At 34.2% G+C, this 14,251-nt stretch overlaps 1 protein-coding gene across 3 annotated transcripts in view; it reads right to left on the bottom strand.

Moving 5' to 3' along the window:
• Window positions 1-285: 285 nt before the first annotated feature.
• The window catches only part of ZMYM2 (zinc finger MYM-type containing 2), a 93,100-nt gene continuing 79,134 nt past the window's right edge, over window positions 286-14,251 (bottom strand). For all 3 annotated transcript variants that reach the window (XM_069080695.1, XM_069080696.1, XM_069080697.1), the window contains 8 exons: window positions 10,320-10,448; window positions 9,184-9,278; window positions 7,794-7,962; window positions 7,416-7,567; window positions 6,315-6,429; window positions 4,594-4,845; window positions 4,142-4,262; window positions 286-3,224 (listed from right to left, as the gene is read on the bottom strand). In XM_069080695.1, coding sequence (XP_068936796.1) covers window positions 3,032-3,224; window positions 4,142-4,262; window positions 4,594-4,845; window positions 6,315-6,429; window positions 7,416-7,567; window positions 7,794-7,962; window positions 9,184-9,278; window positions 10,320-10,448 — 1,226 coding nt within the window. In that variant the 3' untranslated portion in view covers window positions 286-3,031. The remainder of the gene's footprint in view (window positions 3,225-4,141; window positions 4,263-4,593; window positions 4,846-6,314; window positions 6,430-7,415; window positions 7,568-7,793; window positions 7,963-9,183; window positions 9,279-10,319; window positions 10,449-14,251) is intronic.

Genomic DNA, 14,251 nt, shown 5'->3' with positions numbered 1-14,251 from the left:
AATGATATTTATAAGAACAGAAAATTAAATTCTGCCTTAATAAATGCTTATACTAGTTTTGGGGAAAAAAAATCTTGAACAAATTAGGCCCAGGGGCATTGGTGAATGAAATAACCTAAAATTTCTCAATTTGGGATAGCTCTTCTATTTATTTTTTAAATGTTGCAAATAAACTTAAAAAAAATCAAATCCCAGTAACTGCCAGGAAAATATTTGAAAACATCCAAATATATAGTACAATATGCACCTTCTTCCCATTCCAGAATTTCACCATGTAACACCATGTAAATTAGCAACAACTTTTTAATAAAAAGAAAACCATGAGCCAGTTCTTGTAACTTAACAGATAAAAAAAACTATTTAAATATTGAGTATTAGTGATAAAGATATTAAACTCCTTACCCTAACCAAACCCCTTTAGTATCTTGTATCTTTGCCTGCCTTCTAGCAAAAGTTAAAAAAAAAAAAAAAGGAATGAGTTATAGAGACTCAATTATCTAGGGAAACCATTTTACTTAATGTGGAGATAACTTGTACTTAATGATGGCAAATTATACTCTGCAAACAAGCTCCCCATCCTACACCACCCCATCCCAAAGAAAACCCAGCAGCTCCAACAGCCCAACATATTTAAGACAATGCAAAGTCACGTTAACCAGATGCTACATTCAGAAAACATCAAGGAACAATAGAGAACTTCCTTGTCCTCAATGGCATCTATAAACTACACAAACAATCCAGGAATGAATGGAAAATGTGGTTGGGAAGAAAAAGCTCAGACCAGTAAAACTTCCATATTACAATTAATTAATTTTGCAAAATAAACAGAATTGCTGGGCTAAAAAAAATTATAGAATTTAAATCCTGACTTGTGTCAAGGTTTGAATTACATTGCCAATTCCTTTTAGAAAATCTTTTGAATCATTATTGAAATTTTGAAACAACAAAAGTCAATGAAAATAGCAGTAAAGCAGAGCGTTTTTGCTCACTGATATGCCAATTATTTACATTTGGGTAACTACATGTTAGATGACATTTGGAAAAGAACTTTATTTGCCCTTGACAGATAAATAGCACCATATTATGTGGAATAAAAGAGTATTTCTATCAACCACTTTCTAATGTCATCAGTATGTAGCTAAAGCATAAGTATCTGAAAGAGCCTGATTATGATTAAATGGGAAAAGATTGAGACACTCATTTTTTGCATTATAAATTGGGAACTGCTTACTCAGCTAAATAGAAAAGTAGTGCTCTATTTTAGATAAGCGGTATCAAAAGTTGCTACTGTAGGCAACCTGATTTTTTTAAATCAATAAATATAAAAAACATTAAGGAATAGAAAAGTTATTGAGACTTATTAAAAATCTCAAGGAGATGGAGCATTATACAGTTTCATATGCCCAAAACAATTCAAATAATTATTGCCTGAGTATATATATTATCACTGTACTTGTGAACTTTTCTAAATGATGGGTTATTTTTGTACGGTATACTAAATATTTTTCTGACAAAACAGGGCAGAATGTCCTAAGATTATGTAGCAATTTCTTGGGCACTGTAGAGAATAAGCTTGATTTTCCCAGTGATCATAACAATCTACATCAGTTATCATGATGTTTCAGTAATTACAAAGAAAAGATTACTACACATGCTACAAAGTTAGCCATTATGCTCTTACTGACGATCTGCAACTAGCATTTTCCTCAATATCCTGGAAAATACAATTTTAAATGAACTTCTTTCTTTTCAAAGAAAGGGTCTTAATGTATAAATTGCTACGCAGAAGCACAAAGCCTTTTAATGCAATCTTCTATAAGAAGTAATTTGAATTTTAAAAGACAATCTAACAGCAGATATGATTCCCACTGAGATATACCTTAATCCTTTCTTTCCTTGTTCTCTATTAACATTTGAACTCTAGACATTAATGAGTTGTACTAACAAGCATCCAAAGTATCAGAATTATCACACTGGAAATTTTTGTAGTATAAATGTGAGACCATCTTATTTACATGAACTCAACTTCCATTAACTACTGCTTCTGGGATTATATTGCTTAAAACAACTCTATCCAATATAACATCTTCTCAGTTATTTTTGGGTGCAGATAAATAAACAAGAGATAAATTGGTAAAGTTTCAGATTATTTCAGCTAATACTGCATTTTGATCCATTTACTATGGGCAAAAAAAAAACCTCTCTACAATAGAATGCTAAGGATATTCGGGTACTTATGGTTGGCTAGTGAAAACAGAAGACAGTTATAGCAATTTCATCAGACATTTTTACAAAGTAAATGTCTTGATGAGTATGTGCTTTAAAATTATAGCCATTCTTTATATTTATTTTATTTATTGGGGCAATGCAGAAAGTCACAAATGAGGAAAGGACACTAAGGTTTTAATGAGGGGAACAAAAGAGTTGTTTTCACCAGTATAGATTCACATTACAGTACACCAATATTGACAGCATTCTTTTGTCTATTTTTGGTACATAAGATGGAATCCTCTCTACATAACCTTGTAAGGCTTCAGAAACTAAAAAGTAAAAAAAAAAACTATTAGTTTACAGTTTATTTAAAAATTCTGAAAGACACTGCAAGTTCTAAACTTTAGTAGTGCTAAACCATACACAGCCACTGGGTTAAGAACCCAGTAAAAGAGCCCCCCTTCCAAGGAAGCTTGGCGACAGTGGAGTTGTGCAATATGGATGTTTCTTACTACAAGAAAAGAAATTACACATGGCACATTCTCATTCATATTTTGTAATGTAAAAAGTTACAAACATACCTAATCAAATAAATAATAAAAAAATGAATTTGAATGTGTTTGTTAAGTATCCTACAACCACTACATAGAATAATGGCAACTTTCACTCACAGATTATTTACATGGTAATACCCAGTGTGGGTACATTGCTACAAAACTCAAAACAGAAGGAGTAAACTTGAAATGTTTTCCATAATAAAGATCTAGCAGCATGACTATCTAATGCTGTTTTATCCAACTGCTTCTGAAAAGTTTATATTTTAATCCGTGTCTTCATCCAGTTCATAATTGTCTTTATCATAAATATCTTTTACTAAAAGAACCCGTACAAGCATATTTTCCAATGTGTTTCGGTCCAGTGAAGTAGAAGTATACCAGACAGGACTATCTGTTGAACTTGAACACTCTGGTTGCAAATAAAAAACATCCGTTCTTTGATTAAGATTCTGTGGACTATGTGAGAGAGAGAGAGAGAGATCAAGATCATTTTCATGTAATAAAAATATATTTATTTCCTATTAGAAAACTTACCCAAGACCCATTAATCTCAAAATGTTACAATTATTGTTGTTTTACAAAAGCACAAGACATTAAAATCACAAAACAAAAGAAATAGTTTTAAATGGAAGTCCCATGCATACAAAACGGCTACTGGAAGGCAACTGCTCTTACTGCACTGGTTGCCAAGGCCTCTCCTGCCACTATACTCATCAAAAAATTGATCATTAACATGGTTTGATTGTATTGTTCAATCATACATTTAGGGGTTGGCCTAGTTACCTAATCATCATCTGTAATGTCATTCCTATAAAAATACAAAATATTCTAGAATAGAATCTGTTTGAAAAATAGGGATTGCCCACATGAGAAAAGATAGGAAACATCTTAAGGGCTCTAAACTGAAAAGTAGAAGCAACAGGGAATAAAAGACAATATTTCTCTGGCCCAATACTGGAAAAACACCTGGTCATTAAAAAAATAGATATAACTAGCCACTACATTCATCACTCCTTTTTCCAAGTGCTACTGCTTGATTCCCACTTGTCTTTTAAAAATAACTGCAAAGACTGGTATCACAGAAGTTTAAGTGCAGAAAGGATACCAGGCATTAATGAACACTCTAATAATTTTGAGAACCTTCTTAAAGTTTTACTTGGATTCCAAAATCCTCACTTGACTGATCTACTGAAGGGTCTAGAAAAATATGAATGAGTTAGGAAAACTAAAGAGGAAAGAGTCAAAAACAGCAAAACTAACTAAAAACAAGAAAAAATATAGCAGCTCCTAGATTTATAAAATCAAAATCCCACTCTTCAAAGACATGGTCTTGACTTCATATACACTAATATATATTATGCACTACCATTTACCTTTTCGATAGGTAGCATTCAAACATTTTCACAGGACATCTAGAAGGATTAGCTGTGTTTTCAATCTGTTCAAATACTGGCTCATCATCTTCATGTTTTCTTTTTCCAGTAGTAATTTTATCTTCAAAAAACAACAATAAGAAATAAACTTCCTAAGCTCATTAACACAGAGTAATAGCTATTTTGTCACTAAACTACAACAAAGACAGCCACAAAGGCAAGTTGTTTTTAAAATTCATGAGTTTCCACAGATTACAAGAACCACTATCTAGCTGAAATTGAGAGTCACCTTGCTACGAACATTATTTCTGAAGAGAGGGGCTATGAATTGCTTAAGTTTTATTAAGTATAGCCCTTGGATACCTAGCATAAAATCAATGGTGTCCTTCAGCTAGACAAAGTAGGGACAACCCTGCCACAAAGAGTACCAAAATGAAAATTGGCTACTCTACCTTCACTATCAGCTCCACACAAGGAAGACACTTGGTATCGAAGACATGCTTTGTTTTCCATTGTTACAGAATTTTTTTTCCACTGCCTAAACACGGTGCCAAAGGAAAGCCTTAAATGTTGCTCCACTGTTTTCAGGCCGAAATATTTAGTGTTAAAGTAGAACAGTGTGTTCAGAAGAGCTACTGGAGAATGTGATCCTAGCTGTTTAATCCTCCAGAGATAATCTTCTTCAACACGAGAAAAAATTGACCCTTAAAAAAGAATAAGTATTAAAGGCAATAGACAATAGAGGTAGAGACTATCTATATAGAAATAATACAGATATTACCTTAAGAAATATTAATTACCTTCTGTCCCCCTCCCCCAAGCCTATAACATGCAAGATGTATCAATCATGAAAATACCAAGAGATTCCAGAGATTTTTATCAAACCAACCCCCCCAAAAATATTCCTATCTGAAATTTCAGGTTCATTAAAAAAAAATGCACAAATAGATAAATGATGGCCTGTTTTCATACTGATCATCACCTTCTATTCCCCTTCATTTCATTTCACAAAATGAAAACATTTTCCATCAATTGAAAAATGTATGCGCAGTGTATATTAACATACTGAGGTAATACTGGACCTCAAATGATGAATATGCACTGAAAGAAATCAGGGAAGAAGTACAAAAATAGGTGTGGAGAAAAGCAGAAATAAAAGACACAATCTCAATCTCATCTCCCAAGAACTGATATGAAATAACTCTATCCTCTCAGAAGAGACCTACTAGTAAGTGAAGAATAAGGCAAGTAACAGCCTTAGTCAATGTGATAGTTTGGCAATCTTGTTTTTGTTACAACAGAGGAATCTATAGGGATAAAAGAGGGAGTTATGGGGAAAATGATAGCATCTTTTTTTTTAAAAAATCAAAATTTTGGTGTGGCCAGGTAGCACAGTGAGTAGGAGCACCGGCCCCAGAGTGGGGATGACCTGGGACCGAATCCAGGCTCAGACACTTAGCACCCACCCAGAAACACCGGGCCATGGAACCTTGAGCAAGTTACTTAACCCCAATTGCTTAGGGGCGGCCAGGTGGCACAGCGAGTAAGAGTACTGGCCCCAGAGTCGGGATGACCTGGCATCAAACTCGGGCTCAGATACTTAGCACCACACCCAGAAATAACTGGCCGTGTAACCTTGAGCAAGTTACTTAACCCCCAATTGCTTAAAAAAAATAAAAAAATCAAATTTTGGGGGGTCGGCTGGGTGGAACAGTGAATGAAAATCTGGCCCTGGAGTTGGGAGGACCTGAGTTTGGGTCCAGTCTCCTAACGTAACACTTGCCAGCTGTATGACCTTGGGCAAGTCACTTAACCCCAATTGCCCTGCCTTCCCCCTCCAGAAAGCAAATATTAAGCCCCCCCATCAATGTTTTATTAAAAAGAAATGAGAATCAAAACATGGCCCCATTCCTTGAACTATAAAGATAGTCACATACAATTTAGGAAAGAATAGATCACTTTTTAAAACATGAAAAACATTTCTGCTGTATGATTATAATTACTTTGATTTATGGATTTTCTCTGAGGAGAAAAATTATCAACACCTTTATCTAACGTATCTTTATTTCTTTATACTATCCTTAAACTACATACAATTTAACATCTTATATGTATTTATTTTAAATAAGCACTAAAATATCAGGTAAAAAATTCATAGCAAAAAGAATATTACCATCTGGAAGTATACTTGGCTGCCAACTTCTAAGAATTTTACTTAATTCTTGTTCAAATGTCTGGTAACCTGGATCAATAAATATGTTGTCTTTTCGATTACTACCACACAAGTACTACAAATTTTAAAGAAATAAGAAAAAAATAATTAATTCTAATGGAATAAAAATAGCTAGTTAGGAGCATCAAGAAATTATTATCAGGACTTTATATACTTGCATAATAAAATCAGCAAAAAAGAATCAGTTTATTCACTACCTAACTGGAAAACTGAGTAAGAGAGTTAAGATATAAAATCAAATGAGATGTTTGTGATGTGCTTAACATAGTACCTGGGATATATTAGGTGCTTAACAAATACATGTTCCTCCACTCTTCCCCCACCCCATATGAAAAAGAAAACGATTGGCTTTGGATAATTTTGGCAGAAAATGACTCTAAATTAATCATGAATTACCACTGAAGTACTACTTCTAAAAGTTAAAATAATCACTGAGGACTACAAAATAATCTTCCTACTAAGACAGATAACAGTTTTAAATTTCACAGATTATTAGAAATGAGTCAGAAAAAGTTTAAAAAGAAATACATGGTAATAATTAAAGGTGTGAAAAACATCCAGGATGATAATGGTCCTGTTAACTACAAGACCTCTCTGCTCTCGACTAACTCAAAACACAAACTTCCTATCTTAGCAGCACAAAAGTTTGCCATTTTGCTAAGAAACTAAGTTTCACTAAGACAGAATAACTTCTAAGAGTGAAGTTAATAAAAATGACTACAGAGTAAAAAGCTATGACAAAGTCGATCTCATGAGCCTAGACTAATTGTTGTCTTGTCACTTACCTCATTTTGAATAATTCATACAACTAAATGAGACATGAGTTAGACTATCACTTGGAAATGAACTTTGCCTCTTCTTCATTATATAAGTCCAAATTATACTACTTAACCCACACCTCTCCACTCCTGCTTTAACTAAAAAAAAATATTTTTAACTCAGCTCACAAAACTGTGCCAATAATATTTATTAAAGCATAATGTCAAAGCTAGCATTCAGTATTCTACCGTCATATTCTGAGGCTACCACAAAATTACTAACCTCTTGGATGCCAAGGCAAAGATAATAGATGCTGTCAGGTGCATAATTCTCTCCATTTGGCCTTCGGATTTCATTGACAAAATGAGCCAACCCATAATTAAGTTCAGCTGTAGTGTGAGACAGTAGATCCTCTTTTAACTTTACTGACTTAGCTAGGAAAAAATAATATAGCACAGTGGTTATAACTCATTTGTGAGTATTTTTTAAGACTGTTTCAAGCTACAATAAAATACATTTAAGATTCAATCTAATTCATACAGATTTCTTTTTGGTTGGGTTTCTTTGCCCCCTTTTCCCTCCCTCCCCCCATATGAAAATAACTATCAAAAGCCTAGTTCAAAAGACACATTTCTAAGGAAACAGAATCAAAATACTCACTGGATTTTAGTTCCTCTGATACCAGTAGGTCTTCATCAAGTTGCCTAGTTTTGACCCAGTGTTTCCATGCATTCACACCATATGTATATTTGAAAGGAAAGCTGCATTCTGAATTATCAGAACTATCATCATGGGACTGGTATCCTGACACCGCTTTTCTCTTTGTTCCCTATTAATGAAACATCACTGTAAAATCTTTTTTTTTTAAACCTAACTTCCTTTCCATGTAACAGAAACCACTTAAAAATAATTTTCTAAAAAACAATTTTCAAATTGTTAAGTAAAGCTTTTAAGAGCAGCACATTTTACTGAATGTAGTGAAATTATGACTGTTTGGCCCCAAAGAAGAGAAATAAGAAGACATGCTCCCCCCACCCACCTACAAAAGTAGGTGACTATGGAATGCCATATATAAGTAAGAGCCAATACTTTTGTTAGCTTTAGAAACCGTTTTCCTTTCCTTCTAATATGGGATTGTCTCTTGAGGAGGAAGGAGAGATACAGAGAAATGTAGATGAAATTTAAAAATAAAACACTAAAATATATATATTACAATTTGCATACGTTGAATTAAAAACCATTTCTGAGGTTAAAAAAACTTTTGCAAGATGAAGTTTCACTAACATGTCACCTCAGGAATACAACATTTCTAAAATTACTTCATTTTTGAGAAAATGTAACATTAGCTTAAGTATGTTTGCCTTCCAATGGAAAGTTAATGTAGGATGGGAATTATTTTTCCAAAAGCATCCTTAAATGAAGCCATGACCTAAAAATAATTGTGCACCAAAAAAAGGAAGGAAATTCAAAAAGCTACTGTTGAGACAACAGGTTTGTTTAATCAGGCTCTCTCCAAATAATTATTATTTTTGAGACTACTAAAGTTAGTGTTTCAGTGACCCATAATAGATATGATTTACCTCAGCAAATCTAAATCTAGAAAACTGGTGATAAAATATTCAATGATACTACTAAACTGGCTAATTTAAGTCTGCCTACCCACAACTCCTGGTGGGAAAATTACTGGTCAAATAGAATAAGTTAATTTCTGTAGACCTCTAGTTCTAATAGTCATTTATATAATAAACTATCTTATTCAAAGAACTGTTTTTATTTTTTTGAGCAACTGTTTAATTTCAGTGTAAGAACAAAATGTTAAGTGAAAAATGACTTCTTTTTAAAAAGTCACAGATGAACCAGGTACAAAGGGTCCTTGCAATTTTAAAATAACCTATATGTAAAATAACCTCTTAAAAGATCTTTTTAAATTTAAGAAAAAAAGTGTAAAAGATTGCTTTCTCCTCATTTTAAGGGTATATTAAGACCACACTTAAGTGCTATTCTCAACAGCCAAAGATGACAACTGAAGCAGATAGCTGGAATTTTATACCTTCTTTTTAGACCGCGGTCGTGGCTGCTCCTCATATTCTTCCCCAAAGACAGGTGGTAAAAGAAATTCATTTTCCATGTCAAGCTCCTCAGCAGCTAAAAAGTAGTTTAAGTTATTTTCATATAAAAACATAAGATGATAGGGCAGCTAGGTAGTGCAGTGTAAAGAGCGCTGGCCCTGGAGTCAGGAAGACCTGAATTCAAATTCAGTCTCAGACACTTAACATTTACTAACCATGTGACCTTGGGCAAGTCTCTTAAGTCGAATTGCCTTGACTTCCCCCCTCCAAAAAGCAGGACAAAAAACAAAAACAAAAATATAAGGTGCCGTAAGGGTTCCATAACTACAAGAAGAATGTGACTAAGATGGACTGTAAATCAAGTGAACCCTGGCTGGGCAATGGATAAGGATGCATTTTCATTCTGCACTTCCCAGGAGAGAGATCAATTCTCCAAAAAAAAAAAAAAAAAAAAGCATGATCTGCTCTTTTATAACTCTTTTATTACAGTTTGTAATTAGAGACAATTCTAGCATGAAATCCATAGAAAATTACTTAAAATGAGCAAGGTCAAGAAAAATTCCATGACCTATTAAAGACAAGATGCTTATTACAACAGGGCTCAAAATAAAACTGTTGATCAAAATTATAAAACTTCATATACCTTTCAGTCAAAACTTACTTCCAACAAAGAATTCATACTGATATTAATGTTCTGGTTATTTATGTTAACTGGATAATACCTATGAAGTGGCTATTTCAGCAACATGTTAGGACAACTTCTTAGGTAGATAAACAAAAACTAATCTTTTCTTCCTTAGTATAAATATACTGTCTTGGTTTTCCAAAAAGTTCCCAAGACACTACCTATTCAATCTCCACTACTTTAAAACCACTCTACTATGATCCTTATGACAACCTAAAACTGTGTTTCTAAGATAAATCATTTGCTTAACCAATCATTATGGTAAGCAAATGAATCTTCTATAGGGCCTTTTTGTAATTTCTATGCCATCCCAAGTAATGAGTAAGGGAACCACACAATAAAAGCAGTGATGCTACAGTTTTAAGTGAATGGAAAAATATAAAAACAAAACAAATAAAAATATAATGAACATATATAATGATATTTCAATACCTCTAGGAAAATCTATTTCAATGTCGAGGTCTGGTTCATATGGAACATCAGGCATATTTGGTTGTATTTCTGCATCAGAATTCTTCATGGCATCTGTATCTACTATTACATCTGTTCCAATAATTACACCTGAAATAAGTATAGAAATATTATATGTGGAAAAATACTAACAAAAATTATGAAACCCATCTCCATTCAAAATTTAGAAAACAAAATAAGGGAAGGCACTTAACAAAACACACTAAACATCAAAAGAAAAAGGACAAATCTGCCAGACTCTATAGAAGATTCCAGAAAGGAGAAACAGTTGTCTAAACATACAAAACTTAGATTTTCATAAGCAATAATCACACCAACAGTTAAAACTAAAATGTCTTTAACTTCAATCTACCTAATTTCTCACAACAATTAAAGATGAAGTAATAATATAGCCTTAATGTGCAGAGTATTCTGGAAATGTTCTGAATAGTAACACTCAAAAGCATTTTAGATTAAAGTGTGTTATTTTATGATCCACTGGAAGCATAAATATCCTCACTGAACAACAGAATCAATTACTCTGCACCCATTATTAACATTTTTATCTAAACAGTCAAATTAAATCATTGAATCCAAAAATTTCCCAATCATTCATGGTACACCTCTTGTTGTCACCGTTGGCATATAACCTGCCCAATGTACTAGACTGCCTCCAATACAGCTTTCACACTTCTTAATTTCTTTAGTGTCCTTCATTTCTACATGGAAGAAGAGTTTTAGTACATTATTTTTTCGATGCAAACTCAATAACCTCAAGCTTCTAACCAACATTTTATTCTGAACTGACATGTTAATGTGTGGATAACTATGGGCAAAAATACTATTATTAGGGGTAAACTTGTCAACGATAATCACTCTGTAACCAATGTTAACGATGAACATTTTTGACTCTCTGGTCCACTCTCTCCATTCAGTTAATTCAGATGTAGATGATGACCATGGAATATACATGTTCCACTACTATCAAGAACTCTTAATCATCTCTGTATATAGTGTCTTGAGTGTTACCTAAATTTATGTCTTATCCACCTGAATATCTATCCCCAGCTATCAGGCCAAGGGCCATGAAAAGAAGTTGTATACAAGACATAAATAATGCAAAAATAAAATGCATGAAGTGTTCAACATCAAATAGGATGCTATTTTAGTATTCAAGTAAGCAGGAAAAAAATACTAATATAGTTATGAATCTAACAATTTGGGGAAGATCAAATGTTCTTTGTGGATAGTGATTCAGCACAATTCTACCAACAGTTTGGCTTCAAGTTAGTATCTGCTATTTATATTCTTCATGGAGTCAGCACACACTATATTTATAGTTATCTTTTATATAAATGCATTTCAAATCTCTTCATTTAATTCAAAATCTCTTCTCATTTAATGTTTTTAGGAAATTCACAAAATGAGGTATGCTTGTGAATTACATTTAATCTTTACATTCTTCTTGAATCATCTAAAGTATTTCTTGCAAAACCAACACAAAGATCTAAAGGCTCACAAAAGTTTTAATGAGGATTTTAAGTTTTGATGAGTTATGATTTTTTCCCCAATGTTTTATCAACTTCTGATTTACATCATTCATTTCCGCCAGATTTTGAGTTACAAATTTTCTCCCCATTTTTCCCCTACCCCCCCCTCAAAATAACAGTCCCACAGGATATCCCCTCCTCCAATCTGCTCTCTGCCATACCCCTTTCGACTTTTCCAGTGGATCTCTATGCCCCAGTGCCTGTATATCTTAGTTCCCAATTACATGTAAAATAGTATTAATAATAGTGTGTGTGTATATATATATATATATTTTTTTAATATTTTATTTTAAAACTTTGAATTCCAGATTCATTTCCTTCCTCCCTTGTCACCCACCCTTACTGTGAAGATGAGCAGTTCAGTATAGGTTGTACATGTGTGGCTAATGCAAAACAGTAACATAGTAGATATATTGTAAAAGACTGACTATATTTCCCTCCCTCCTGTCCCACCTCCCACTTGTTCTATTCTCTACTTTGATCCTGTCCCTTTTCAAAAGTAAGTGCTTCCAACTTCCCTCCCCCCCCCGAATGTCCTCCCTTCCACCATCCCCCCTCTCATCCCCTTCCCCCCATTCTCCTGTAGGGTGAGATACCCTATTTAGTGTGTATTTCATTCCCTCCTCTAGCCAAATTCAATGGGAATAAGGTTGACCCATTCCCTTTTGCCTTCTAATTATTCCCCTCCATTGTAACCATTTTCCCTTACCTCTTCTATATGAGATAGTTTACCCCATTCTGTATCTCCCCATCTCCTCTTATTATATTCCTCTCTCACCTCTTAATTTTATCTTTTAAGTATCATCCCTTCCTCTTAAATTGGTCCTGTGCCCTCTATCCATGTATACCTGTAAACATATATACACACATTCACATATGTATGCATATGCCCATATACCCTCATATATAGACATATATATATTTCTATTCCCTTCAACTACTGAGAAAAGTTTCATAAGTTACAATTATTGTTTTTCCATGTAGGAATGTTAATAGTTCAACTTTGATAAGTTCCTTATTTCTTTTCCCTGTTTATCTTCTCATGCTTCTCTTGCTTCTTGTATCTGAATGTCAAATTTTCTATTCAACTCTGGTTTTTTCAGCAAGAATGCTTGAAAGTCCTCTATTCCACTGAATGACCATATTTTCCCCTGAAACATGATACACAATTTTGCTGGGTAGGTGACTCTTGGTTTTAATCCCAGCTCCTTTGCCATCCGGAATATCATATTCCAAGCCCTCCGATCCCTCAGTGTAGAAGCTGCCAGATCCTGGGTTATATCCTGATGGTGTTTCCACAATATTCAAATTGTTTCTTCCTGGCTACTTATAATATTCTCTCTTTAATCTGAGAATTCCAGAACCTGGCTATAATACTCCTAGGAGTTTTCTTTTTGGGATCTTTTTCAGGGGTTGATCAGTAGATTCTTTCAACCTCTATTTTCCCTCTGGTACTAAAACATCAGGTCAGTTTTCCTTGAGAACTTCCTGAAGGATGATTTCTAAGTTCTTACTTTGATCATGGCTTTCAGGTAGTCCAATAATTTTTAAATTCTCTCTCCTGGATCTATTTCTAGGTCAGTGGTTTTTCCCATGAGATATTTCACATTGCCTTCTATTCTTTCATTTGTTTGGATCTGTTTAACAACATCTTGATTTCACATAAAGTCATTAGCTTCCATTTGCTCCAATCTAATTCTGAAGCAATGATTCTCCTGATGGAGCTCTTGAGATTCTTTTTCCATCTGGCAAATTCAGCTTTTTAAGGCATTCTTCTCCTCATTGCCTTTTTGAGCCTCTTTTACCATTTGAGTTAGTCTATTTTTTAAGGTGTATTTTCCTCAGTCAGGCTGTTGACTCTCATTTTGTAATTTCTTGCATTGTTCTCATTTCTCTTCCCAATTTTTCCTCCACTTCTCTTATCTGCTTCTTAAGGTCCTCTATGTCCTGTAATCAGCTTGTATTTTCCTTGGAAGCTCTTGGTACAGGAGTTCTGACTTCACTGTCTTCCTCCTGTTTCATGCTTTGCTCCTTTTAGTCCCCAAAATAGGAGTCTAATGTTGGAATCTTCTGTCTGCTTTGTTTCCTTTGCCTGCTCATTTTGCCACTCAATCACTTGACCCCTGGGCTTTTTGCCACAGTAGGACTCTGTCACCAGACAGAGGAGCTTTCCTCACAAACGCTGGGGTTTTCTCAGCTGCCGGAGGTATTGGATGGGTGCCCTCTCTGAGGTCTCCACATGCTCTGGCAAGCTGGACACACACCCCAGGACCTCTAGCCTAGACGGCAATCCAGATCCAAGAAGGTTAAAGCAAGAGCAATTACTCCTCAGACTGGTGCTCGGTCCCCCTACACTCTCTGCAG

This window comes from Petaurus breviceps, unplaced genomic scaffold (genome assembly GCF_028583685.1).
Source record: "Petaurus breviceps papuanus isolate PSGF00001 unplaced genomic scaffold, PetGlider_PUasm1.0 91133, whole genome shotgun sequence".
NCBI lineage: Eukaryota > Metazoa > Chordata > Mammalia > Diprotodontia > Petauridae > Petaurus > Petaurus breviceps.
This window is presented reverse-complemented; position numbering and strand designations above follow the sequence as displayed.